This window comes from Apus apus, chromosome 18, assembly GCF_020740795.1.
Source record: "Apus apus isolate bApuApu2 chromosome 18, bApuApu2.pri.cur, whole genome shotgun sequence".
NCBI classification, from domain to species: domain Eukaryota; kingdom Metazoa; phylum Chordata; class Aves; order Apodiformes; family Apodidae; genus Apus; species Apus apus.
The window spans coordinates 5,623,730-5,650,847 of NC_067299.1; the positions used below are offsets into that span (position 1 = coordinate 5,623,730).

A 27,118-nucleotide genomic window follows, 5' to 3' on the forward strand; every position below is an offset into this window, starting at 1 on the left:
GCTGACAAAAAAAGAACAGCCAAAATACTCCATAGATGATGAAACATGAAGAGACAGCAAATGAGAGATCATGCATCACTCTTAAGCCTTGAGATCAGCAACATCGAAGTCCAGGTAGGGTCAAACACATATCCACAGGAACAGAAAGAGGAGATACTGGGCAAAACCAAGCACAAGGTAGTTGAGGCATTTATATTGATACCCTTGAAAATACAAAGCAACTAGTGACTTGAATTCTACCCTTGGAAGTATCACAGACAGCAAGATGAAGTCCCAAAAATGAATTCAACCTTGCCGAGTCTAAGTAAGACGTTTATTTGCCTCTGTGTCCATGATTGCTAAGTTGTGTGCATTCCCAGCTCCAAAGGTGACTGGGGCTAGCCAGTATCAGACATCTTGTTTATCAAGTTTCAAAAGTAACACTTGCTTTAAAGGTATTAAGCCAGTTCTCAAAACTTAAAGTCTTCATCTGCAGTGCTAAAACCTTCCTTCACCTCCACCTCCCAATGGTACATCCTGACTCTACACTTCCCAGGACCTCTCAAGGCCGAGTGTGGCAGTCAGGGGTGGCACCTGGGAGGATTGGGAAGGCATGGCTAAGGCATCAGAATGAGCAAAACAGTCTGGGTTGCATTTCGGTTTCCTTTGTGGCTTAATCTATTCAGAAAGTAGAGCCCTGTGATATCACTGCCATAGCCCAAAATAAAGATATATCCAGCATCTCTAGGTCACCCTTGTCAGCAATTGCCTTAAGTTTCTGACAAAGGGAATACATTTACCTCTAAGTAAAACAGAGGGATCTGTTCTGTGGAAACACATTTACCTCTGAATTCTTCCCTTTTGATCCTCCAGCACATCTGCTACTGGGGAAGGAAAGACCAGGAGAGCAGCTGAACCTGGCTGAGGGAATGCAGGGAGCTGGAGAAATGGGGATGCTTTAGGAGAAGCAGTGCAGCAGCACAATTGTGCAGCAGGCTCCAAAAGCTGGCTACAGCAGACAATGTCCCAGTTTAATTTAAACCTTACAGCTTCAAACATAAGAAAGGCTGTTGGAAAGCAGGAGAGGGGGATTATTAGAAAAAAAATCTTGACTTGAAAAAAGCACTATAATTCCCTCTCCTTCTCTCTATACTAGACACACAATGTTTCTTTGAACAGAAGATTTTAAGCTAAGATTAGGCAAGCACTGTTTCATGTGCTGAACACCTCAGAAAGGCCTTTCAGTGTCTGTCACCTGGCTTGCCACTCTCACAAAGGAAGCTGAACTCTCTAAACACCAGTCAATATTCCACCAGCTTCCCATCTCAGCAGGGCAGTCTGAACAAGAGGGAAGCAAAGAACAGCTCAGAACAGGGCTCATTTCTCTCTCCCATCTTTTCTCACCAGGACTCTAGATGACTGAAAGAGGCAGGTTATCCAAATGCAAGGGGCTCTGCACTGAAGTGTTTGTTTGCAGTACCCTGCTGCAGCACACAGCCATCAGCATCCCATAGATACCCTCGGATTGCTTCCTCCAGACTGGATTACCCCAACTCCTCTGCTTGGAGAGGGCTTCCAAACTCCATTTGCTGCAAAAGGCACCAGATGGTTACACTGTACTCCTCATCTGCCATGCACTGGGCAACAAGGAATGCTGGGTTTGATCTATCAAGCTCTCTACGGTTTCAATTAGAAGCAGTTTTTCTCCCTATGTCTTACCCTTGCAACCAGAATCAGTGGGATTCTTACAACAGGATGCTTTCTATTAATTTAAACAAATAATTCCCAAAACAGTTTCTGCCTGCCAAACCCACCAGGAGCAGGTTGCATTTCTATGATTTTGTTAGCAGATTTAACAGCTTTGCTCTCCTTTCTGCTTCCATGTAAAGCTTTCCTGTGGGTAGTTGATGGCAATCATTCAGTGACCAAAAATATAAAGTCTGAGTGTCTAGCTGTGACTAGTCAGATCAGAAGTAGAGACTGTGATTGTTTCTATTACAATTAAGTAAAGGCATACCAGGGTTAAAAACCAATAAAAAAGAATTTAAATATAGCCACAATTATCAGTTACTATCTTCTCTACATGAATATTTGCTCCAGTAAAATTCAGACCCTTAAATGTTCACAGAAATCAGACAGAAAAGGGACAAGGGCTTAAAAATATCTGATAAAGTGCTGAAAAATGTGTGGCATCATACAATCATCACCAGCTCCAAGAAACAATGCTCTCTGGTATCTACTCCTGGTTCACCAGGACCCAACCCTGCAAAGCCTCAAAGGGACGTTTTGCTTTGGTCACCTGGGATATTTTGGCTTTAGGGCTTGCCCTTGGAAAGCAATTTTAGCTTTTCAGTCTAAAATCTCAATGCTACGTACGAAAAACATACGATGGACGTAGAACATGGTGAAAAACAACAAAGACAACTCAAGAAAGACAATGTCAGAGTTTTGAAATTTCTGTGTCTTGGTCTGAACTTAAGGCCTGCCTTTATAGTCAGCTTAAACCTACCCACTTGGTGCTTATTTTAAGCTCCTAAGTATCCTGCTACAGGCTGTGCTTCAGCACCCAGCCACACAATAGCCACACAAGTAGGTACACACTGCAAGAAGCTGCACCAAGCAACAGGAGCCAAATTCATCACTAACAGATGGAGGTGCAACTCAAAGGAACTGAATTCAAGCAAGGAATTTGTCCCCAAGCCTGCTCGCCTCCGCGCAAGGACCATGATGTATTTTCAGTCAGCAGAACTGAGCTTCAGAACATTGCCCCAGCAAATTCAGCTTCAAGGGGAGAGGAGATTTCAGGACAAAGAAGCTGTTCCCCAAGCAGGTAACAGTTATCCTCTTCCAGCCGACCTTGTCCAATTAAGTTTGTGCACAGTAATAGAGCAGTGGTCAGCACGGGCAGGCCAAACAAGCCCCAAGCAACAGAGGTAACTGAAACCAGCAAAGAGAAGAAATGGAGAAAGAATGAGGGCAGGGAGGGAGTATTATAAAGGGGTATACTAAAAATAGTATGCAATTATTTACAAATATTCTAGAAATGTAGGAAACAGATGAGACCAAATGCATGTCCCATTTGTATCATGAGTGTTTTGTGCTGCTTGTTGAGGACAGTCATTCGTTTCTAGCAAACCAGATTCTGAAAACCATTTCATATAATGTACTGATGGATTCTCAATGAAGCGAGACTGGACTCCACCGCCCAGCCCCACCAAAAATAAAATAAGGAAAAAGATGTTTGGAAACAAAGGAGAAAAATAGCACTGGTCCCACAGTGCCAGAGCAGCACAGACCAAGAGTGGCACCCGGTGGCCACGGAGCTCACTGCGCCTCTCAGCTCCAGCACACACTGCGCTGCCGGGGACAAGAAAATAGGGTCTAAAATACCCTCCTGAGCTCCTGTTGCAAAGGAAAAAACACAGGAACTGACTAACCTGATGGATGCTGAAAAAGTTCTGATAATTAAGTTTGTTTGTGTTTTGCTGTTTGTTTTTTTAATTATCTTAGCACACCCTAGGAGATGTGCTCTTCTAGAAGACAGGGAAGCGAGTAGGTGGTGCTTAGGTCGCAATCACGAGAAGTGAAACACACTGACTGAAAACCAAAGTCTGTCAACTCCAGCACTTGTGTATAAGATACACTCATACATGCATCTTGGTCTCCTCAGTCAGAAAAACACAGGCTAGAAAAGATTTCACCTTATCCCATAAAGCCAAGTTTGAAAGAAGAGAGAACCCCAGTTACAAAGGGCTGGCAGGGAGTGGGCACAGACTGTTCGACTGCTCTTCATTAAGATTCCAAGTACTTCATTATCCTGTCTAGCACTGTATCTTTTGGAAGGCTTGGGATTCAGCTAGAACTGAAGTTCTAGAGGAATGTTACTACAGAAGGTGAACTTCAAAATCAGAAAATACATGAAAACTGTATCATATGTCAATTAATCCAAACTGCACAAACTACCCACAGGTCCTGAGGTTTTAAAAGGAACTGGATAATGTAGGGATTTATCCAAAATGGTTTGTGCTTATCTGAGGCACTGGGACTCCCTTTCTCCACCAACTCTATTACAAGTTTTCTTTGCCAAGATGGGATGTAGCCCCTCTGATTCCAAAGGCATCTGAACACGTGATCTGACCTGTTTGGATGGGAGGTAGGGAGCATGAACTGGAACTCCACCACACAGGTGTTGTCCTTCAGCTGGCGATGCTGGACACTGTTTAGTTCATAGGCAATATATGCCCTTCGAACATACACCTGGTGAGGGAGAAACTCAGTCAGCTCAACTGTGCTAAGGAAGCAGAAAGTGAGAAAGAAGACACAATGCACCAGAGACATCAAAAATATTAAAACCCAAACTGATACCTCCAAATTACAACTGTAATTCAACCAGAATTTTCAGCCATCAGCACAAGGCACGCAGGGCAGGCTGATCACATTCTCTGACAGCAGTTTCACTTTCAATCATTTCAACCACCTAAGTCTTCTTCAAGCAAAAAAGACAATTTGAATCTGAAATTTCAGTCAACTATGACAATTAATGCTGTTAAATGCCAGATTCTGCACAACCTACAGCTCTCTTAATCTTGCAGGACATTAGTGCTCAAAACAAAACACACAGAAAAATTTAAAATATTTAGATTTTCAATGGAAATAAACTTACCTCCAGAGCTGCCATTCTTACCACCTGGTTACTGTGGTAGAAAAAGTTGGGTAGCACATCAAAGATGGATGTCTCAGACAAAATGAGTTTCTAGAAGAGATCACATTAAGCAGAGTTTTGAGAACTGCCTGTCTTGCAAATACAGTCAGGCAATAAACCCCAAATCAAGCCTCACTAGTTCTGATTTCCATGCTTATCCTGTTGTTCATCAACAATTTTTATATTAAATCACACAATCACAGAACATTGTGACTTGCCCTAAGTGATCCTGCTCTGGTAGTGGGGTTGATCTCCAGAGGTCCCTTTGAACCTCTATCATTCTATGATCTCAAGTTAGAAGGGACTCATAAGGATGACCCAGTCCAACTCCCTGCTTCTCTCAGGACTACCTAAAACTAAACCATATGACTAAAACCATCATCCAGACACTCCTTGAACTCTGACAGGCTTGGTGTCATGACCACGTCCTGGGGGAGCCTGTTCCAATGACTGACCACTCTCTCAGTGAAGAACATGACCATGATGAGGTCATTGTGGTATCAGTGCAGGAATGAAAACAAAAATGAGGGGGAAGCTAGAAACCAGAAAAATACCATATTAAGCCACAGAGACTTTGGGACCACAGGTGAGATTTAATACAGGAACATTAAGAGCAGTGAGACGAAACCAGGGAAGTAAGGAGAGAAGTTTGGTAGATACCTGCAGGTTCTCAATGCAGAACTGGTGTCCATACATGTCGATAGCAGACAGGAAGATGGACTCCACCTGGTTGTGACGCAGCTCGTAGGATGGCAAATGGGAAGCAATAAGAACCTGGCAAAGAGCAAACACAAGGAGTGTCAGTGAAAGGAGCTACGTGGGGCCCTCAGCAGGAGGCTGTTACCTCCAAGGCAGCAAGAGTTTGCTTCATCCCAGAAGAGGTGACTGGTTTCTCCTGTGAATTCTGTGGCACCTGGGTGATGCTCCCCTCCCCAGCCTCATTTGTGTATCTGCTCGGTTTGTATTATTGGCAATTCCCCATGGAGAAGAGGAACAGCTTCAATCAAGTTCCATCAGTGCATGTGATTTAGCACTGCAGAGCTGCTAGTCCTGGGGATTGCCTGACCGGCTGTTAATTGGAAAGCAGATCTGGCAGGCAGCAGCTGTGGGGAGGCCAGCAACAGAGACTGCCTTTCACAGCTTCCCAGCAGAGGAAGCAAGAGACACTGGTGCCAGGTATTAAATGCCCAACATGAAGGACATGGAGATAGGAAGGGGAAGCAGCTTGAAGGGGAAAATGAAGTGAAAGAGCAACATAAAGACATACAGGAGGACTGCAGCACCATCCCCAGCGTGCTGCTGAGAAGTTCAATAACAGAATGGTTCAAGGACACAAATACAATCCTGAAGGAAACATAAGGTCACTGAGCAGCTTCAAACACCCCACTCCTTTTGAACAATCAAGGTCTGAAATAAAAGGAGAGAACCCCAAAGGGACTGTGGAGTGAGAGAGTGATCAGACTACAGGGTCAGCATCATGGTGAAAGGATTATGCTCTCTCACTCCTTCCTATCTACAGACTAATTGCTAAAGAGGAAGCTCACAATAATATCCAGGTGGATATCTGACATTCAAATTATTATCTCTACTAGACTCTTGGAATTGACAGTATCAAGAGTTTTTTCAACTCATTTCATCTGAAAAAGAAATAGACAGAACACAACTCAAAAAGCTAGAAGAAACCCTGCAAACACCAACATAATTATTTGCAGTAATTCCTTAGCAGTTGCAAAGAACATCTTGTCCTCTTTTTTCTCTGCACACACTGCTTCACAACTGTAAGGTAGCTGATGAGCCCGGAGAGCATGTCCTGGCTGTTCACTGCACTGCTGCCTGTTCCACTGCATGTTCCAGGCAGCCTGTGCTTGTCAGGGTCACAGATTATAATGCCAGAAGGAAGCACAGTGACCATGTATTTTGACTTCCTCTATCACACATAGGCTACTGTCAATTAACTCCTTTATGAGCCAGACAAAATTTCCTGGAGAAGGAACAAAGGAATGTAATCTTTACGTTACAGATTTTGGGAATCCACTGCAATCTTTGTTAGACTGTCACAACGGGTTATAATTGGTTAGTAAACTACTCTTTACATTTGCATAGTAATCAAAATAAACATCAAGAGGCATAGACTTTCCAAAAGAGAGCTCTGAGTGGGAACAGCATTGATCAGCAATGACACAGTCTGTCCCTAGCAGGGATCAGCTTGGATTGCTAAACACGCTCCCTTACCTGCCGTGCTCGCAGGGCCACTTTAGCGTTGGTTGTCTTGCTGAGCTGGGTCAGCTCAGTCAGAATATTAATGAGCTCATCTGTCAAGGTGGGGTCACGACCACATAGCTGGTCCTAAAAATAAAGAGAACTGAAAATGTTTAGAACAGAGAAAAAACCATCTTCTGTCCTCCTACAATGGAGGTTAAACCTGAAATACATACACACGTGCACTCAGGTGCTGGACCACAACACCTCTAGAGCTCTTGCTCTAAATTATTCTGTAATTCTGTGCTGACAGGGGTACAAGTATTAGGCTTTCAATAATTTCACACATATGAATAAAGGAAAGAAGGGATTGGCACCATCACCCATTTTCTTATTTGTAGTATGTATTTTGGCATCCAAACACATGAAGAATACTGCCTTGTCAGAGAGACTCAAGTAAAACATTTCCCATTACCCAACTTCAGCTTTGTACCAGAAGTCTCCCCTGGCATCAATGCAAAATTCAAAGAACATTTAATTGTAGTGAAATACCTTATGTAGCATCCAAAGATTAGCAAACTTTCACCATGAAATGTGACTAAACAGAAAGAGTTTAACTGCCAGGAGAACCTCCTGAAGTCCACTTGAAAAAAAAACTCTCAAAACCAAAAAACCTCACAACTCCACAACCCCAAGCCATACACATGCTCTGTACAGCTTCAGCAACACTGGAAAAAAAAAATAAATCCTATCATTCCTCTAACAAGGCTAAGCAAAGCCAAGTAAACCCAGAAATTGTATGTTTCCTGCCACACTACAGGACTGACTCCATAATATTTCTTCTAAACAGACAGTCTGGATTCTGAGGAAGTTCACTAGCCTACTTCACTGTCTGAATTGGCTGGATAAAACAATCCAACTGAACACCATCATTTTCAGTGTTAATGCTGTTTCAAAATTCCTTTAGATTCAGCCATTCAAAGGAATGCTAACAGTAAAGACTTCAAGGTGTTTTGTTTCCTGAACAGAGGAGGTGCACTCTCAGGAAGACTTTCTTCCAAAAATAGTTTCTATTTCCATGAATAATCCCACAGACTTCCTACTGACACTGGTTTGTGAGCCTCTTCCCTCCCTCTTTCCAAGATGGAAATCCTCTAGGCACCTTTAACAGCACTTGTTTGTTCAGCACTTAACAGGTTTTCTCTTGGTAAATGAATCATAGGAGGAAAACTGGGAGATGAAACAGGGATTTGCAACAGGAAAGAGAGCTTGTGCCTTAAAGTTTAAGAGTCCAGAAAAGGCCCTTTGAAGATCCAAGGAACAGAAAAGGAAAAGGGGAAACATCTGAACAGCAGGTTAGATTAGTAAGCTTTCCAGGGAAAATAAAGTAAAAAACAAGAAACAAATAAACAATTCCCATAGGCTAACAAATAACAGCTCACACTACAGGCAATTCCAAAGCTAAATAGGTTTTGTTCTTGACCCCTTTCTCCCCAACTCCACTCAAGCTCCATGCCACTCCAGGAATGATGGTGTACATCTCCGAGGGAGAGACACCACAGTCAAATCACTTTTATTAAAAAAAAAATAAAAAAAATTCTAAGCTACTAACTCTAATTGGATTGTGCCCCCTACTAACCAGTCTTGGTCCAGCAAACATTACACTGATTGTTCCCAAATAAAGTTCTGTACATTTATCCACTCCAGGTCACTGAGTGAATTCACAGTGAATAACTCAAGAACTGCCTTTGTCGTATTTGAAATACAAATTCCTGCATGTTGTAATGTTACTGCTCAAGGTAACAAAAATCCAATAGAACACAGGACATCTGCCATGCCACAAGCAATTCTGTCCAGTTAAGGCCAGGATGAGTGTACAACAGTCAGTTAAGTACATAAAATGAACATACACTTCAAATCACACTATATTTCAACAAATATATGAAGGATGAAGTAGTTCTCATCCTGCCTTAAACGCCTGCTAGCTAAAAAAGGTGAATGATGGCAGCATAACACTATTACTAGAACCATCCTCAGAGTCCCTTGTTAATAATGGATTCCTAGGGATACATCAATAACAGCAGCATAAACATCAAAGTATTTTGACATGACGTGTGCCCTTGGAGGACAAACTTAAACCATCCCACATAAATAGCCCAGCAACCCATAAAATGCCACAGCCTTCACCACGATGACACCAAATGCGCCACAGGGTCCCTCAGACACGAGGGGAACATGAGTGGGAAGAAAGAGAAGTGAGCCTTTTGGTTAACAGTGTGGCCCGTAGCTCACCTGATAGCAATCCTTAGCCCTGCTGGAGATGACACTGTGACCAAAGGCACGTTGGAGCCCCCGTTACCCATCTGAGCTGAGAAGTCCCTGTGACACTGTGCTCATGTGAGGACAGACACCCGTGGGAAGGCCTCATGCACGGCGCTGGTGGAGGCCACACAAATGGTGCTCCCGCCTCCTGCTCCTCACCCACCTGCTCTTCCTCCCTGTGCAGGATGCGCCCTCCAGGACATTTTGAATTCTGGCAAACTGGTATTTCAGCCTTTACTTGCGAGGAAACAACCAAGAGTGGTGGGAAGAACACCCACACGCAGCTTCTCTGCATCTCCCAGCACACCCCACACTCCCTCAGCCTGTCACTGCGCCAGCCAACGTGCAGCCCCAGCAAGGCTCAGCCTGCGTGGAGGTGAAAAACTAGACAAAAAAAGTTTCAGTCCTACTTTAGCAAGAAATAATCAGGATGACAACAGCAAAATAAAGCAGGTAGCTGGCGCTGCGTTGGCTTTTGCCTGCACTGATTGGCAAAGGCAGCGAGCAAAGCCTCAAACCAGCTCTTTGACAAGGCCTAACGCCTCCCCGGCACCCCCGTGTAATTACACACTTGAGTGACTGGACTCTGAAGAAAATTGAAGGCCTGAGCTGAGAACAGCTGCCATTTTCTCTCTCCATCACGCCAGCATGATTACTTGAGAAATGAACAGCCTCGGCTCAAAGCTACTCCAGAATTCTCAGAGGAAATATGGCTCCGTGTTCAAATAATGAGATTCTTAAGGCAAGCGTTACTTACAATCACACCACACACCAAAAAGGGAAAGGAAAAAAAAAATAGGAGAGCCAGAAAGAAAGAATGCCAGGGTCCTTATATCTTACAAATTAGAATTTAAGAAACTCAGCCTCAGCCTAGGACAATTATGACTCTTTTTCAGCTTTTGAGAGTTATTTTGTGGACGGCTACTTTGGACATATTTTTGGCAGTAACAGACTTCATTATGTTTGGGGAAGGAGGGGGGAAAAAGAAAAGAAAAAAGAAAAAGTGGGTGGGAGAGAGATAGTAATGTAATTAGCCTCTTAAAAAGCAGGATTCCTAACTCTAGTCTCTTGAAAATCATGTTGCAGTTAAATTCATCCGGCCTTGAGGAAGCTGGGCATTCATTCTGCTTCAAAGCATTATGTGGGACAGAATTTCATGAGGCTTTTTAGGAAACAGGAAAAAAGAGGCAGAGCTCAATTGTTCCTTTTTAATTCTTTTTCCTGGAAATGTAATTTACTGGGAGTTTTACCCATTTCAGTGGGACTGAATTCAATGAGAACTGAGATCATGAAGAAGAACATGATCAGAAGAACATAAGAAGGTGATGGCAGGTCCTGGAATGAGGATTCATTTGTGTTTCTAGGGTGGAAATTCTACTGTCCAAGAGGAATTCCCACCCCAGGAGATCCCCCAACACTTTCTAAGACCCCTGGACAACTGCACACCATCCCAAGGGTCAGAGGCCTCATCTGGAGTGACCAGCTTTGTGCTGAGATGTTGAGTCCTGGTCAGATTTCATCATGCAGCCCAGAGGGCAGCCAGCCTGAAAGCACCACTACAGAACTCAGAAGAATTTCTGAGATGATAACCAGGAAGAAGCTGAGTGAGCGACTGCCAAGCCTGTAAGACCAAACTATGGCTCATTGAGGAAGAACACATGAAGCCCCTCAAGGGCCTTCATATGGGCTGGCTAATACCATGCACTACCAGGAAGTCACCCTCCTTAGTAATGAAGGACCATAAAAATGCTGCAATCATAGAATTATTACCACAAAATAATCATCTTTTTGTGCTAGTAGCATATTGCTCTGCTTTCCAAGCAACTCCAGTTTGAGTACCAGGAGCTATACAAAGACAGGACCTCTCTGAGACCACTGAAGATGAAGTAGCAAACTAAACCAAATATAAAGTCACAGCCTAGTGTCAGAAAGTTCAACTTTAGCATTCTCCCAGTGTAAGAGCTAAGTCTGCATTCTCATCTCCCCACAGATGCTCACAAATCACTTGCATAATAAGCCTTCATTGCACTTTGATGGGCAATCAATGCAGGACAGTCATGACCCAGAAGGTGCACAGACACTGAGAGGAACAGTACACTCTGGGTCTCCTTTAGCACGTGGCTTACATGCCCTATGAACCCGTGAGGAAACTCCACATTGCTGGCACCACTTCTGTAGCTAGAAGGCTTCTCTCTTTAAAGATGAGAGCTGCCAATTCAGCACCTTTCAAAGCATGAAACATACAACGGTAAGAAGATGCAAATTTCTAGAGCACCAAAAGACAACTTACAATGAGCATTGTAACAAGCAGGTTCTTCTTAGTGACTTGAGCATGAGAGAAGATGTAGTTCAACACAGCATTCATATCACTTTTATTCTCTTCCCGAAGGGTAAAGACACACTTGTCATAGTGACCTGCAATCACAAATGCACATTTTTTTCCAGTCTCCACACCTCTGTGGCATGTAACACACAACTAGACTTCTCTTTTATTTTTAAAACATATTTTTACACATACGTTTTGAGAATCTACTTCACTGTCCACACAATCAGTTCTGAGAAGGAAGCATTTCCCTCTCACCCCCTTGGAGTTTAATTCAAGCATCCTACTGTTACTAAAACAGTTCCAATATCAAATATGCCTTTGCAAGGAACGCAGAGAGAGGAATGGTGGGCTCAGCCTCTCATTCAAATGAAGACAAAAAATAACAGCAGAAAGACTTGCACCATCCTCTACTACCAGCAAATTGAAGTGGAAATGAATCTGCAGTACCACTAGCAGGGTGCAGGTATTGGAACAGGACAAAAGAAAAGTAGAACTAAATCTGAACTACCTGGAAGAACCAGAGCCTCAAAATCAGCTAGTGCTTCATTGCCATCTTGTGCCTGGACACAGGAGTGCAATGCATTTATTTCAATTCTGTTTCAGGCTGTTTGAGCTTTTTTCTCATGATAAGAACCACAAACAGCTTCCTGGTATTTTACAGCAGTTACAAATACTCAGTGACATTTATTTTTTTTTTTACTGTAGTTGACTTTCTTACTATAGAATGTAATAAACAGCCAAGACAACTAAATCATGTGGTGAGTTTAAACAGTTGTTCTGGTTCTGTTTTTTTCTGCAAATGCTAAGAAATCAGGAAATAAAAATCAGCCTTCTAATATGAAGTTTCTACACTTGGAACACTCAGGTGAGGGAGCTCTCCAATGCTCAGCCACTGCTGACACAGTGAGGGAACACTTCTGTCTTAAAGTGGGTCCATGTGGACCAAATATTGCTCATTCAGAAAATTCACAGAATCATAATCGTTATGGTTTGAAGGGACCTTAAAGATCATGAAGTTCCAACTCCCCTGCCATAAAAGCAGGGACACCTCCCACCAGACCAGGCTGCACAAGCCTCATCCAATCTGGCCTTGAACATCTCCAGGGATGGGGCAGCCACAACCTATTCCAGCACCTTACTGCCCTCACGGTGAAGAATTTCCTCCTGATGTCTAACCTAAATCTCCCATCTTTCAGTTAAAAACCATCACCCCTTGTCCTGTCATTGCCCTCTCTGGTGAAAAGTCCCTTCCCAGCTTTCCTGGAGCCCCTTCAGGAACTGGAAGGTGCTCTAAGGTCTCCCTGGAGCCTTCCCTTCTCCAGGCTGAACTGCCTCAACTTTCTCAGCATGTCTTCATAGCAGAGCTGCTCTAGCCCTTTGGTCATCTTTGTGACCCTTCTCTGGACCCTCTCCAACAGCTCCATGCCTTTCCTGCTGTGCTTAGACTCACCATGCTGAAACTGAGTCTCCACCTTCAGATACTGACGGAGCAGATCCATCACCACAGCCTTCATGTGACCCCGAATACCACTGCGGTACCTGCAGAAGCAAGGAAGTCAAACCCAGCACTGAGCGAGATGGGCACAGCGCTGCTTCTGGAGACCTGCAGGTGAACAGCACTCAACATGAGTGGCAGGATAAGCCTGTTTGGTTAAAAAAGAAGTGCACCTAGTCCTGAAAATCCCAGCTGTTATGTGAATACGCTGCCATTACTGTCATGGGGTAGCATGGCCGATGTTTTGCATCAAAACATCCTTTTTCTTCTAAAAATACTCAAAAGTCTAGACACCAAAATGCATAATGCACACCAGTGGGTTGGTGAAACAGCCAAGATGTGAGTGTCAGGACAGAAGTTAAATCTTTCTTTCATATGGCAAAGGGAAAAAAAGGGAAGGATCTGCATGTGTCCTTCACACAGGCAGCCAGGGGCCGCACACACACAGTCCCTTGCTGTTGACCTCCAAGAGAAGCATGCAGGCTTGTTCCTGGTGATTTAGACTTCAACTGTAATAAAACCATTTGATTAAAGATAAGCAGGCTCAGGTCTTCGAAGCAGCAGCAAAAAGGCTTAGGGGGCAGCCCTGAAAATGGCTCACCTCTGTACAAGCTGCACAATGCTCTGTGTGTTCATGAAGAAGACCTCGCGCTCCGACTTGCGGTTCAGGGTGGCTGCGTGGCTATCCAAGATGTTGGCAATCTGAAAGAGAGCAATCACATGGCAGTCCCAGTCCTGGATGGGATGATCTGGCTGAACAACCAGCAGGGAAGCTAAGAACTTCCAGACAGATCAGACCAGAATTTCAGTATCTTCCAGCAAAGGCCAAAGCCTTAAAATGCTAAGGAAGTTAATGTCCTGATCATGATACAAAAAATGAATGTGAAGTATCATATACTGGAGAAAACATCTTCCAACATCTCATTACCTTATCTCATTACTCTGACCTCCAGAGAATGTAAAGCAACCTCCTCTCTCTGTTCCAACACAAATTGTTTTTTATTCCTCTATATAAGTGTGGTTGATCACCTGTTGGCTGGGAAACTGGCAAAGGACTGATGTGATGTTGCTGGCATATTGGGCCATCTCCTTTTTGATGGACTTCTCTACATTGGGTGGGATCCGTCCAGAGACACTGGTCATGATGTCCTGAAGTTCCAGCAGAGGCAAAGATGGATCTCTCAGTGTCTTCATTAGTCGCTCCACCCAGCCTTTCACCTGGAGAGAGACAAGGCAGTGTGAAGATAAGCATGAGGAAAAGAGTAAGCAGCAAGAAGGGAGAAAAGGAAAAGCTTATCATTGTAGTCTTCTCCACTACTGTTACATCACACAGTTAGTCCAGGGACTAAAAGAAAGAACTGGTGTAGATGTCCAAGCTGCTGTGCTACATTGTGCCAACAACTGAATCAGATTTGTCCACCTTCTTTCCTCCTCCCTCTAAGACTTCTACCACACAGCTAGCTGTGCAAGCAGCTCCCATGCACAAGGCTGCAGGCACGAGCAGTACAGCTCAAGCTCAACTCCTTGCCTTTGGCTTTGTTTTAGATGTTTTAGGTGGGACTCCCTCATCTTACTCTCTGGTGACTATTAGAAAGTCTAAGAAGCAAAACGGAGCTGAGCTGGCACTAGCAGGGTAGCACTGCTCTCATTCCTGGTCCTCTGGCTGGGACATGCAGATGAGCCAGCCCTACCCTTGAGCAGTCTGAAACAAGAAAGAACCAGTACCTTGCTGCTGAAGTAGGGCTCTGGCAGGCAGTACCCATTCATCACATTGACCAGGTTATCCAGCACATAATGGAAGATGCGATGGAGTTTCTCACCTCGAAGCGCTGTGCTCTGGATCTGCGGCAAAGCGCCCGTGTGCAGCTCAGCCTGGAAACACAGAGACCAGCACAGTGGCACTAACCCTCCTGGCTGCCATCATCCAGGCTGGTCACATCCAGTTACCCTTGACTGGAGGCTCAGATTTAACTTGGAAGAATTCACAGAGTGAAAAGTGCATTGGATTGAGAGACAGAAAAGTTATAAGCTGGATCTCCAACAGTTCTATGTTGCACACCCACAAAATAAGCTTCCAGCCTCTCTCCCAAATACTTTATGGCTGATCTTATTTTTTAGAACTAGGATGACCAAAAATCTCCAAGAAAAGCACAGGAAAAGCCAACAGATTGGTGCTGACAATTGCTTTCCTACGTGCCAGACTCCTATCCCTAAATCGATACGTCTTTGCCTTTCACCTAAAAAAAGATCCATGTCCTATGTTTTGTTGTGGTTTTTTTCCAGATTTGCTACAATTGCTTTCACCTGGTCCCACTCTTGGAGTGGTTTATCAATTCCCATCCTCCCAAAGGGGGTCACTTAAAGAACACAAGATAAAAAGAAGCTAAATAAACTTCCACAGGAGGTAAAGCAGACAGAAAAATTGGGCCAACCTGCAATATTCTAGCCAGCCATGCACCCACAAGAGTGCTGAGGTAAGAAGAGAACAAGAAGAGTACATAAGCTTAGCCTGAATCAGAAAAAGAGGCAATAACCCGAGTCCTAGTCTTCAAGTAAGACAAATAAATGGTTAAATGACAATTCCAGTATCATGCACAAATCTGAAATTAGCTCAGTACACTGGACTAGATCATACCACTCTCAACATCACTCCTCAATTAAAAACACAACAAACAACCTGCGCTTCCTGCAACTTCTCACCTGCTGAACCCTGCTGGGATCATCCAGCTGGAGCTTGGCAATCACGCAGCCTGGATCCAAGACTGCCCCTGGGCGTTTGACATAATGGATGCAGCCTGATTCTCCTGCTGTTAGTGTCATCACCATTTTCATCACCTGTAGCAAGGAAAACAGGTTACACACACAGCTGCCATGTTTGCCAAATGGTTCCAGTTTTGGCAGCCAGCAGCCAGTGTCCTACCACAGACAAACTGACCTGCACGAGCACCTTTTGCTTTCAGGCTTTCTCAAAGGCTTAAAGCACACACACTGGGAATTAAATCCCAAGCACTTCAGTGAACTGTAGAACAAATTACTAGGCCACAAATTAGCACAGCAGGAGGCCATCCTCAGGAAGGTCCCCTGTTCTACACTGCTCGGACCCACAGGTACTCAAGAAGGCCCCACATTCAAGACAATGAACAAAGAAGATACAATTTACTGTTGCAGCTGCTGGACTATGAAGGCTGCAAGTGGGAGGGCCACGCTCAAAAGCTACAGCAGCACATTTTTAGCCTTTGCTGAAAGCAATGGCTTCCAGCAGAGGGAGCTAGGATTACTTTCTAGAGGTCACAGGTTTCAGAACACTCTTCACAAGCTTCCTTAGATCAAACAGGGAAGCTCTTGCAGAAGAGTTTGGTAGGAGTGGAGGCAGCCCAGTTTTACCACTGCTATACTGTGCACCATAAACGGGAACAGAGAAATTGAGTAGGTGCTTTCTTCTTAGCCATGGATCTGCTGCAGTGTAAAATGAGTTATACAAAATACCTGGATCTCTGGCTTGATGTTTTTCTTGTACACATTGTCCCTAATGGGTTTAATTGCCCCTCTGTCAACACACCCTCCCCTCCCTCAAATCTGTTTTGAGCCTTGCACTCCTACACAACCTCTTCTGCTTTCCTCACAGTGATGCAGAAATTGTTCATCCTCCTCCTCTCTAAAAGTTAAGTAACTTCCCAGGGAGAAGATGACACTTAATTCATCCAATCAACCTGATAAAAGATCAGGTAATCATAGAAGTCTTAATTTGTTACTTAATCCTAGCATATATCTCAGCTTCTGAGTCTGTGTTAGTACTAAGTAGTGCTGTACAACTAGAAGGTCTTCACCACAGCTAGAAAACATAGTACACATGGATCCCACTCTCCCTCAGTATCACACCAAGACGACAAGCACAGTCTCACTGATGAGAAATTTTGCTCATCACTTGGTATTACAGTCATTAACACTCCAATTTCAGCTGTTGAGTAATTTCTTCTCCACCCCACCAGTCTCACTGCTGATTCCTGCATTAGTCCAGTTTAAAACACAGACTAAGATGGAAAAGGAAATACTGTGAATTATCCCTCACACTGAATTCCCAGTTCCAAAGCATTCACCTTCCCCTGCCCCCCAGTTTTTGCCTGGGCAGATTCAGTATCTGCAGCCAGGTCAGTTCTTAAGACTTTTTTACCTCTATTTCTGCAAAGCACTGGCCTGCAAACACGTGCCCCCCATCCTCCACCACATACTGGATAAGCTTTCCAGCCGAAGGTGAGCGCAGAATGGAGGGATCATTCTCCTTCTCAAACACACAGGTCTTGTTACCGATAGTGATGCGATACCTAGGAGAGAAGGGGGCAAATCACTGCAGCAGCATGTCCTGTGGGAAGGGAAAATCCATTCTCTCTTTCCTTATTCTACTTCAAAGCAGAACTCAACAAAATCACCTCAGTCAACTCTGAGGAGCTGAATGGTGTGGCTGTATGTGTATTAGCAAGGTTGTATGTGTAATACTTCTGGGCTTCTTCTCTACAACAGGTATCACTCACTGTCAGAACCAGAACCAATGAAGTTGGTTCTTCCAACCATCTATCTTCCAATATTTCACATAAAACAAAAACTGATGTTAGGGGAGATTACACTTGCCAGGCACAACACACAAGGCATTAACCAAACCGCCCACCTCATGCAAAATCCTCCTGCATGCAGAGCAAAGCTGAAAAGAGCAGGATGTGCCCGTGTGGCAGTCAGAGAGGCTGAGACTTTACAGCATCTTCCAACCCAGAAGGTTACCCAAACTCCTTTTGCACTCCTGGCCAGGATTGCTACCTTTGCCACAGAAAAGACCAGCAGAGGGGGCAGTGCTTCACATTCCAGAAGCTGGAGATTTACTGACTTCACTGCTATGATCCCTGCCGGGAATTTTGAGGGATTGCACTGAAGTAGTAAATCTCGTATCCCTAAAGCAGTTATGGAGTTTCAAGGATTTTAAAGATTGTCACTTTCTGGTTTTTGAGTTTTATTATAATCCAAAAGGGCACTTTTAAAGAACCAGCAGGACTCCACATTGGAACACGTTCGGATATTTCTCTTAACAATCACCAAGATCTGTTCTTCAGGCGAAGGCAACTTCTCCCTTTAAACTCATCCATAATGTATCTCATAACCTCTTCCTAGTAGAGAATTCCATTCCCAGCTGATCTTTGGGAAACATAAAGTTACCAATAAACCTACTTTTGGCTTGTATCTAAATGTTAAACATGAATCTTTTCAGGTTGCTCACCTGTCCACTTCTTCTTTCATGTAGGTAGTGTAGCTGCTCCCATCATAGGACAGGAGCAGCCCCCCATCACTCAGTCTGTGCACATCAACTTCCACACACGAGTTGTTCATGATGACCACGTAGGAATTGGGAGACTGTCGGGTCACCTGTGGATCCACAAGAATGGTGGACAGCACATGAAACAAACACAGCATTAGTAGTGTCTTGGTTGCCACAACATGCAGAGTTTTCCAAACACTGCAGAACTGGGAACTAAAGAAGGGGACCAGAGCCATTTCTTCTCATGGCAGATGGAAAAAAACAATGTCAAAAAACCTGGGATCACAAAGCCAAGGATTTAGCAGTCTAGAGATGCCAAAACTAATGCTGACCATCAACTTTGATGTAATCGTCTCCTACCTATGCATTAATTGTATAGGTTCAATTATACAACCATATAGCATTTTTTCACCGCAATCTACATACAGGTCACAGTCATATACTAGAATTGCATAATGAATGAGAGAGTTTGGAGGGGGAAGGGGAAGAGAGATTGTCTCCTGGATGCATGGAAAAAGGCACCCTATCCCAGTACCTGCCAGAGTTCCTACCTAAAGCTGGGGAAACCACCTAAAGCACACTTTGGTTGCTGTTCAGTGCCTCTATTTCTCATCAAAGGGGTGCCAAGATAAAACCATGGAGGTGGAGTATACTTAGAGCTGCAAAAAACTGTCATTAAAAGCTTCACCATCATACAGTTGCCGGAGGAAGCTAATTAAGATTGCACAGGCAATCTTAAGTCTAGTATTTCCTAACTTTTTAATGCTAAATTTCACAACCTCTAAACAATATTTCTAATTTTTTTTTTTTTTTTTTCACACAGCAAAGAAAAAGCAAAACAGAAGGGGAAAATGGTTACAAATTCTGTCATGCTGATCAAACTGGGCTCAAACACCCAATAGATCAGATCTACATATTCAGAAACATCAACTTAAAGTTTTGGTCAACAAACAGGTTTTAGTCTTTGCCTACAACAAAGTATTCTTCACCTTCTGCAGAGCATTTCTTGAACCTGAAAGGTTAAAATGTTTACAGAGATACACAAAAATATTGCAATGGAAAGACGAGGTGAGGTATTACCATAAGGGAGATTGTACTGATTTCTTAACCCCATTAAAGCAGAGAAAATAAATCCTGCACAGATTTAATTCCAATAATTACACCCATTACAAAGATTAAGTCAGAGCAGAAACACAGACATTTCCAGTTCAAAGTGGCAAGAGGACAGGATCCCCCACAGGGCATCGTACCTTCAGCACATACTTCCGTCCTTCATAGATGAGTTCCACATCCACAGTGTTCAGCAGAGTATGAGCAGGCAGGACTTGGCCCCTTAAAAGAGAAGTACAAAATTGGTCTTCCCATAATTTGGAAAATTATGTCAAATTTGGAAAATTAAATCAGTCCTCAATACAGGTGGAAGAGAATATCTGGTGATTCAAGACTCCCTGGCACCACAGAGAGGAGCAACTCCACATTTCTGAGCCATCTCTTGAAACTTCTGCCAAAACTGCCAGAAACCAAATCAATTTGCTCAAACAGCAGAGAATATTTTGCAGAGATGCACAGAAATCTGCCCATTTTCTTAGGCCAGTAGACAAACAGCTTCCCGGGGCCAGAGAACAGTCAGCAGGTAACAAGTTCTGTGCATCTCTGGACTGTACAAAACTTGTAAATCAAAACTAATTACCATCTGCTTATCAGCTACCTACCAGAGCAGCTTGGAATTTTACCTTTCTAGAGAGTGTAGGAAGTTTGAGACACTGTTTCGGAGGCTCACATCAGCCACGTGCAGAGCTCCACACACCACCCCCAGCATGGTGTCAGGCCGTTCAGCCTAGAAAGAAAGGGTACACATCTCCTTTAGCTTCAGTCCATGCTGGACACCCACTTGCAGAGTCAAAAGGCTCAGCTCTATATTTCATTCCCAGTCAGCCCCTCTTTAAAATTAAGTTGGTGCAGCATCCATGCAAACACTATATAGAGGCAATAACCCTTGTAACTCCTGATAAGAGGACCACATTTTTTTAATTCCTGGAACAAATCTTGAGGCTCCACCTACTTTCCCACCATCATCTCTCCCAAACTGCAAACCACAATACTAGGCCTTAAGTCACATCTACACCAAGATGCTTTTCTAGCCAACTTTAAGACCAGCTTTCCCTGACAGGGATGACTTAGGATTTTGATATAAATAAGAACTAAGGCCAGTGGAAATGTTCATGAATAAAGTGGCAAGTGGGAATTAGCCACCCCCTCAGCCAGCTCCCCTCCTGCCTGCAGCCCTGTAGACCACGCAGCCGCACCTGAACCTTCTCGGCAATGAGCCGATCCAACCAGCCGGTGTCGATGCGGTTCTGCTGGAAACTCTCTGTTTCCAACAGTTTAATCAAGTACTCAACAGTGGTTCGGAAATCCCCTCGGATGGACAGCTCCTTCAAAGCCACTACCATGTTTCTGAAAGAGAAAATAATACCTATTATCTGTCCCATACTACCAGTAATTTGCAGGCTGGTAACTCTAGATAGTTCCCCATGAGCCGTTGGGAAAAAACAGGCTGAAGGTAATAGCAGAAGAGCATGTGCACTGGAGCAAGATCCTACATGACATGCTTGGGAATGAAAGAATATTGATTTTCTTCAATCTGCTGCTGGTATGAACAAAAGCAGCTCAGCCAGCACAAGCTATGAGATCAGGAGTTCCCACTGTTATCATCATCTTGGCACCCACCACATGTCAGAACTACATGACAGACTGACATGGTCTCCATCCCACCCAGAATGGAACAAAGGAAAGGCTCTGGATGAAAACCAGCATGAATGACAAGTCAGACAGTCCTGTCTTATGACCAGATGCTTTCACATCCCACACCACATAAGGGCACTCAATGGTTTATAAACCACTACAAGGAACTGGCATAACAAGTTATCAATGTTTTTCCTGTTAGAAGCCTTCCACCTGAATGCTTTCCAAGAGGGAAATACACAATGGTAGCTGTATCATACCCAACAGCAGGTACACAAGGCAGGAACGAAACAGAATGGCAAAAAATAAAGTAAGCAAAAAGTGTAGAAATGTAGGTGCAACACACGGGAATTGCAAAGCAAGACAGGATGAGAAGCCTGATCACTATGTGGACAAGGTAAAGAGAGGGAAATTGCACATAAAACTCCTAGAACTAAGGAGTCTTGTTTTACCCATGGCACTTTGGATCAAAGAGGACAAAACAAAGCAATGTCCAAGGTTCTATAACTTTTCTGACTACTCACGAGATGGCTTCTTCACGATTTTCTCCCCAAGAGAAGCAGTGACCAAACTGAGAATCAGCAAATTCATGAAGCCCTCCTGCAGCAGCAACACTGAAATAGCCCCAGACATTCTTATTGCTGCGGAAATTCAGCTCCTGAACTGTACCAGAACTGGGCTTAAATCCCTGTAAAGACAGACAGACATTGCTATACATCCTAATGAAAAAGTAAATAGTCCAGAATTAGGGAAGTTATTAGAATTCTGAAGACTGGAGAACCTCTTTGTGCTGCAGCATGATAAATACATGAGTAAGTTAAAGCTGTGTCTAACCAGAGCTACAGAACCATCAGCTAAGTGAGACAAGGGAAGAGTATTTTAAATTTGCTGCCAACACTTTCAGGATCAGCAGCAGGGATTGAACCCAGGTGTAAAGCCTACAGTTATCAGACTGTGGTCAGTACCCATAGAATGTAAAACACTCACTTCATCAGGATTCTCACTGGTGATACGGGCAGCGATGACGTGGCCGCGTGGACTGGGGACGTGGGCTGAGTTCTCAAAATCAATAGATGTATCTCCCCATGGAGACACACCATACATCACCCGGATATCCTTGATTCTGTGGAGGGGAATCCCCATGGCAATCTAAGGAAAAATAATAATTAAAATCATAAAAGAAGCCACCACTAAGCAAGTTTCTCTTCTCACACAGAGAACCTGTTCCTTTCAGAATTAATTCCACCAGTTCTCTATAGAAGCAGTTCTAGTACAGCAAATATGTGTGCCTGTTTTCTGATGCGAGTCTTCCCCATCAGCACACCTAGGAACATTCGTATTTCCCAGGACAGCCAAGCTCAGTGCAATATCCACCTTAAGCCCTTCAGCCAGTATTTTCCATTGACTGATTAAAAGGCTCCAGAGAAAGCTGGCCAGTGCCAGGTCAGCTGAGGATGGCCACACATTAGGTCTGTTAAAAATACACTAAGGTCCCAGTGAGAGAGAAGGTCTCTAATTGGTTACAGGAGACTGTGGAATTTTGCAGCTACAAACTGTGGAGAGAGCAACCTGCAGAACTGGCTGCTGGCTCTATCCTTCTGGAGTAAAGTCCCACTTGTTCTGTTTGTTAGCTGGGATACTTTTCTACAGATACAATTCAAAAAGACTGAGCATTAGCTTAAAAAATTATTTCAGCTGTCTCTCAGCCAGACATCAAGAGACAAAAGACCAAACTGGTTACAAAATCAATGCACCGTTTTGTGACATTGTACCTAGCACAGCAATAGAAAGAACAGTGCCCAAACAATGAGGAGAGCATCTGACCAGTTACAAAACTCACCAAGCTTGGCAAATACAGACATAGAGCTACTAGAACCACTTGCTGAGAGAAGGCTCAGGCCAAAGTCAAACAGCCCCCGGAGCTGCCGACAAGATGTTACTGTTCAACTGTTTGTTTCCTCTACCATCTATGCAATAAACTCCAAAATGCAAACAGCAGGGAGAAGAAAGAAACCAGAAAGAAAGCAAAAGTGTTAGAATGAGAGGGCTGAGAAAATGGAACTAGAAAACAACTAGAAGCTTTAATGTGGTGCAAGACAGAAAGGGCACCGTGTTATTCATCCATAAGTGGAAAAGGTGGGGGCTGAGAAGAGGGAGATGGTATGAGAGCATAAAGGGAGCTCAGTGGGGATGCACAGGGACAGATGAGCCACAGCATACATAACAAATGCTTCCTCCAGGACATGTGAAGGATTCCCTCACACCTTTGGAGATCAGAACAATGAAAAGCCTATTTTTTCACACAAGCCGTAACAGTCACTCACTCTCATGACTTCCATTTGAAAAAGCAGTAAATCAAAATTCTTTATCACTTTGCCACATCTATTCAAACACCTAATTATTAACCACAAATCCTGTTTTGTAGACAGGCTGAGAAGCAGGGACCTCAGTGAGGAGGAGGAAGCATCTGTGATGTGTGAGAGCCTTGAGTGAAAAAAAATTGCTCTGCAAGTCAGGAACTGCTCATCAAAATTAAAAGGATTCAAGTCACTTTCCGAAACTTCAAACAACTGCTGAATTTGCCCAAAGATGAAAAATTCAATTGTTTAGGTTTTTTACCCTTCCTTTTGTCGTTAGAAAATGTGGAAGAGGCTGTTGCCACTTGGAGGCAGAGTGGGCAATGTGCTGCTCAGAACTGGCACAGCACTGGAGCACACTGCTAGCCTCAGAAACCAACTTGCTTCAGAAAATAATTTCAGAGCTTAAAGTTGAACTACTCATGGCTAAAGCATCTTCAGACAGGTTTTTTCGCACAACCTTCCCTTAAATCAGTTTTCCTACCTCTATGTTTTATTCCTCTATTGCTTCCCTTCACACTTCTTTTAACTGAAGGTCTACCTGAGCAGTCCAGAAGAAACACCTGGAAAATAACCTCTCTTTGCTTTCCAAATCAGAAAGAGCCAAATGGCAGAGGTAAAATTTAGTGGAAGAGTTGTAACAGAAGATCCATAAATATTTTGGAATACTAAATGAAGCTTTGCTCCAGCCACAGAAGATAAATCCAAAGCTGAGAAAGTACCAAAATGAGCCTCTGAGTTATGAGACATTTTTGTTGAGCAGGAAATGTGGGGGAGCCAGGTATCACCTATATGTACATGAGGATATAGGCCATATTTAGTGGAACTCTCTAACACTTTTTATATTCTCTCCACTATCAGCAACAACATCTAGTCATCTGCATAATATCAGCATGTGACTCAGTTTTAACACAGAACCCTGACTGTGACTCAGACAAAAGTCGGCCCCTCTATTTCACTGCAGCTTCAGCAGAACAGGTTTTTCATGCTCAGGCCTCTTCAACACAGCACAGTCTGAGGAGCTCAGAAAGGCTCCAGGAGCACCGACTGGGTCTGGCACTGACTCACCTGGAGCTGTGCTGCCGGCAGGTTGACATCAGCCACCATCTCAGTGCAGGGGTGCTCCACCTGCAGGCGGGGATTCAGCTCCAGGAAGTAGAAGCTGCCATCCTGGCTGTACAGATACTCCACAGTGCCTGCACTCACGTACCCCACCATTTTGGCAAGCTTCACTGCACACTAGGATACAGGAAAAAAATACCTGATTTCCAGACTTCATGCTCAGTTACCACCTGTTCATCCACCCCACCCACTGCAGACTTTTTTGCTGGCATTCTGAAACATTCAAAAGCTTCTAACAGGTCTGAGAACTGCTCAAAGCAAAGCCCGTGGCACAGGAGTTTTGATTTCCAGGTTAGCTAATTTACAAGTTATAGAAGGCAGATGTTTATAATACTCAGCATCAGACTATTCATACAACTTGCACAATTTGTTTATGAAGTGACAATATACATTTAAAACACACTTCCCTCCTATTTTGGGAGTGCACATATTTTTGAAGGGAGCTCTACAGCTGTTTGTCAACACACGGTGGGCTCAGTTTTGGAAATGTGAGTGGTTGCCCACACAAAGCAGTTTAAGACACACACCCCTATATTGCTGCTTGAAAAGGTGCAACAATGCAAACGTCTTGGGGGTGTGAGGAAAAAAAGAAAAAGTCCTGCCTGTTTCTGGAGTCTCACCAGGAAGAATTTGCAGAGTCACTCTCACCTGCTCCATGTGCTCAAACACCACGGAAGTGGCAATAGAGGCAGGTGCTTCCTCAATGATCTTCTGGTGCCGGCGCTGCACGGAGCAATCCCGGCCAAAGAGAGAGATGGCGTTGCCGTACTGATCGGCCAGGATCTGCACCTCCAGGTGGCGCGACTGCTTGGCTAGTCTCATGACAAAGATTGGAGAGCCAGGGACCTCAGCTTGAACCTACAGCAGATAAAGAGGCAGATCATTTTTTGCTAACAACCTTAGCCATCATCATCCCACCTTCATCTTTGAAGCAAGGAACATGCATAATATTTCCCCTGTGCCACTTGAGGTTGACAATACCCTGTGTTCACTTGTATATAATTAAAGTGACATTTTCATCCCTCTTGGATTTCCTGACTAACCTATAAAGGCTTATGTCCCTCTACACTTTTGAGTTACACTACAATTGCCCTCCATTACTTGGATTTATTCAGCATCTCCTATGATTGAAATCCTACCAACATGCAGAGCAGAGAGAACAGGAACACATAATTCAAAGTAGCTAAACAGGCTCTGATACGTAATGCAGACGTTTTCAGTTCCTAAGCATTTCTGATTCAGTGCTCTCAGAATCACTCAACCTGAACATTTAGAACAAGACAGTACAAATCAGTGGAAAAAGTCACCTGTCTAAATAGGTTGGGGAAGTCATCTGCATTGTTAACTTTCCTGATTCCTTTTCCTCCTCCTCCTTCAGAAGCCTTGATCATGACAGGGTAGCCAACTTCCTCAGCAGCCTGATCAAGTTGGGCAGAAAAACATGGGTAAGTATAAAAAGTCAGCAAAATGAAGTTGATGGTATCATTATTTCCCTTTTGACTCGTGTCCAAGCTTCCCTCTCTGACTCTGTTGAGCAACCAAGACACAAATGGGATAGAAACCAAATATTCCAGTTTGAGAATAGTTGGAAAAACAAGCCGTGATTTTGTGTCTACAGAGAACTCTAGTTTCTCAAAGCGACCACAAAATCTTTTGTCCATGCTTCATGCCATTGAATGTATGAAGTCACCAAAAAGCTTTTTTGTAATACAGAAAGCCCTTAATGAAACATTGTTCCCATATTTATCTTGTTCTCCTAATTCTCACCTAATTCTTCAGACTGGGCCCAAAGGCGATACGGAAAAGATCACCTTCTAAGACTCAGTTCTGTGAGGCTGACAGTCTAGCTCTAGTCTGCACTACCAGTAAAAAGAAATTAAACCTCCAGCTCTTTCCAGCTGTACGTGCAGCAAGACCTCAGATACCCCCCAGTGCCAGTCACCAACCCGCAGGCCGTCATCGGCGTCTTTCACGTAGCCTTTTTCATATAACTCCTGAGGAACATTCAAGATACGCTTCTGAAGATCATTTTCCTGCCAGTCCACTCGAAGACCTGAAACACAAGCAGCATCTTCTAAGTCCACTCTGCTGCAAGGCTCAGAAAGAACTCACACACCAGAGACTGGCAAAACAAACAGCAGTTGTATCTCCACAAGGCGCTAGCCTGGAAGCATTTACAGAAGGGAAAAGGAGAATGTAAACAGACATCGCTGTTTTCTGGGGAGCAGATCTTTTCATCCAACAAATTATATCCTCCTTCATTTACCTTGTGCAATTCTGAGAAACAGGTTATTTACAGTCTTTTGAAACTGTATAGTTTCCATGGAAGCAGGGTATTTGCTGTGTGCTCCAAAACTACACACTAGATAAGACTGCAGAAATACCAGACATTACAGCTGCACTGTCAGACTAACAGCACGTTACACAACATGTACATTTTGCCTGACATATCCATATATATCACAGTCTCTATGTCTAAGCCTTGGATAATACAAATTTGAAACCCTAAACAGATGGAACATTTCTTCAATTGCCTTTTTGTGCACAGACACTACTTAAAGATTAGATG

The 27,118-nt window shown here is 43.7% G+C and overlaps 1 protein-coding gene across 8 annotated transcripts in view; it reads right to left on the reverse strand.

Moving 5' to 3' along the window:
- ACACA (acetyl-CoA carboxylase alpha) overlaps positions 1–27,118 on the reverse strand; it is a 126,676-nt gene that overhangs the window by 79,488 nt on the left and 20,070 nt on the right. For all 8 annotated transcript variants that reach the window (XM_051635482.1, XM_051635476.1, XM_051635477.1 and 5 more), the window contains 21 exons: positions 26,496–26,602; positions 25,857–25,967; positions 25,198–25,407; positions 24,496–24,666; positions 22,058–22,219; positions 21,595–21,758; positions 20,632–20,782; positions 20,059–20,162; positions 19,576–19,657; positions 18,287–18,432; positions 17,195–17,345; positions 15,724–15,858; positions 14,749–14,895; positions 14,053–14,241; positions 13,625–13,725; positions 12,979–13,067; positions 11,493–11,617; positions 6,914–7,027; positions 5,342–5,455; positions 4,643–4,732; positions 4,118–4,236 (listed from right to left, as the gene is read on the reverse strand). In XM_051635482.1, the coding sequence (XP_051491442.1) occupies positions 4,118–4,236; positions 4,643–4,732; positions 5,342–5,455; positions 6,914–7,027; positions 11,493–11,617; positions 12,979–13,067; positions 13,625–13,725; positions 14,053–14,241; positions 14,749–14,895; positions 15,724–15,858; positions 17,195–17,345; positions 18,287–18,432; positions 19,576–19,657; positions 20,059–20,162; positions 20,632–20,782; positions 21,595–21,758; positions 22,058–22,219; positions 24,496–24,666; positions 25,198–25,407; positions 25,857–25,967; positions 26,496–26,602 (2,782 nt within the window). The remainder of the gene's footprint in view (positions 1–4,117; positions 4,237–4,642; positions 4,733–5,341; positions 5,456–6,913; positions 7,028–11,492; positions 11,618–12,978; positions 13,068–13,624; positions 13,726–14,052; positions 14,242–14,748; positions 14,896–15,723; positions 15,859–17,194; positions 17,346–18,286; positions 18,433–19,575; positions 19,658–20,058; positions 20,163–20,631; positions 20,783–21,594; positions 21,759–22,057; positions 22,220–24,495; positions 24,667–25,197; positions 25,408–25,856; positions 25,968–26,495; positions 26,603–27,118) is intronic.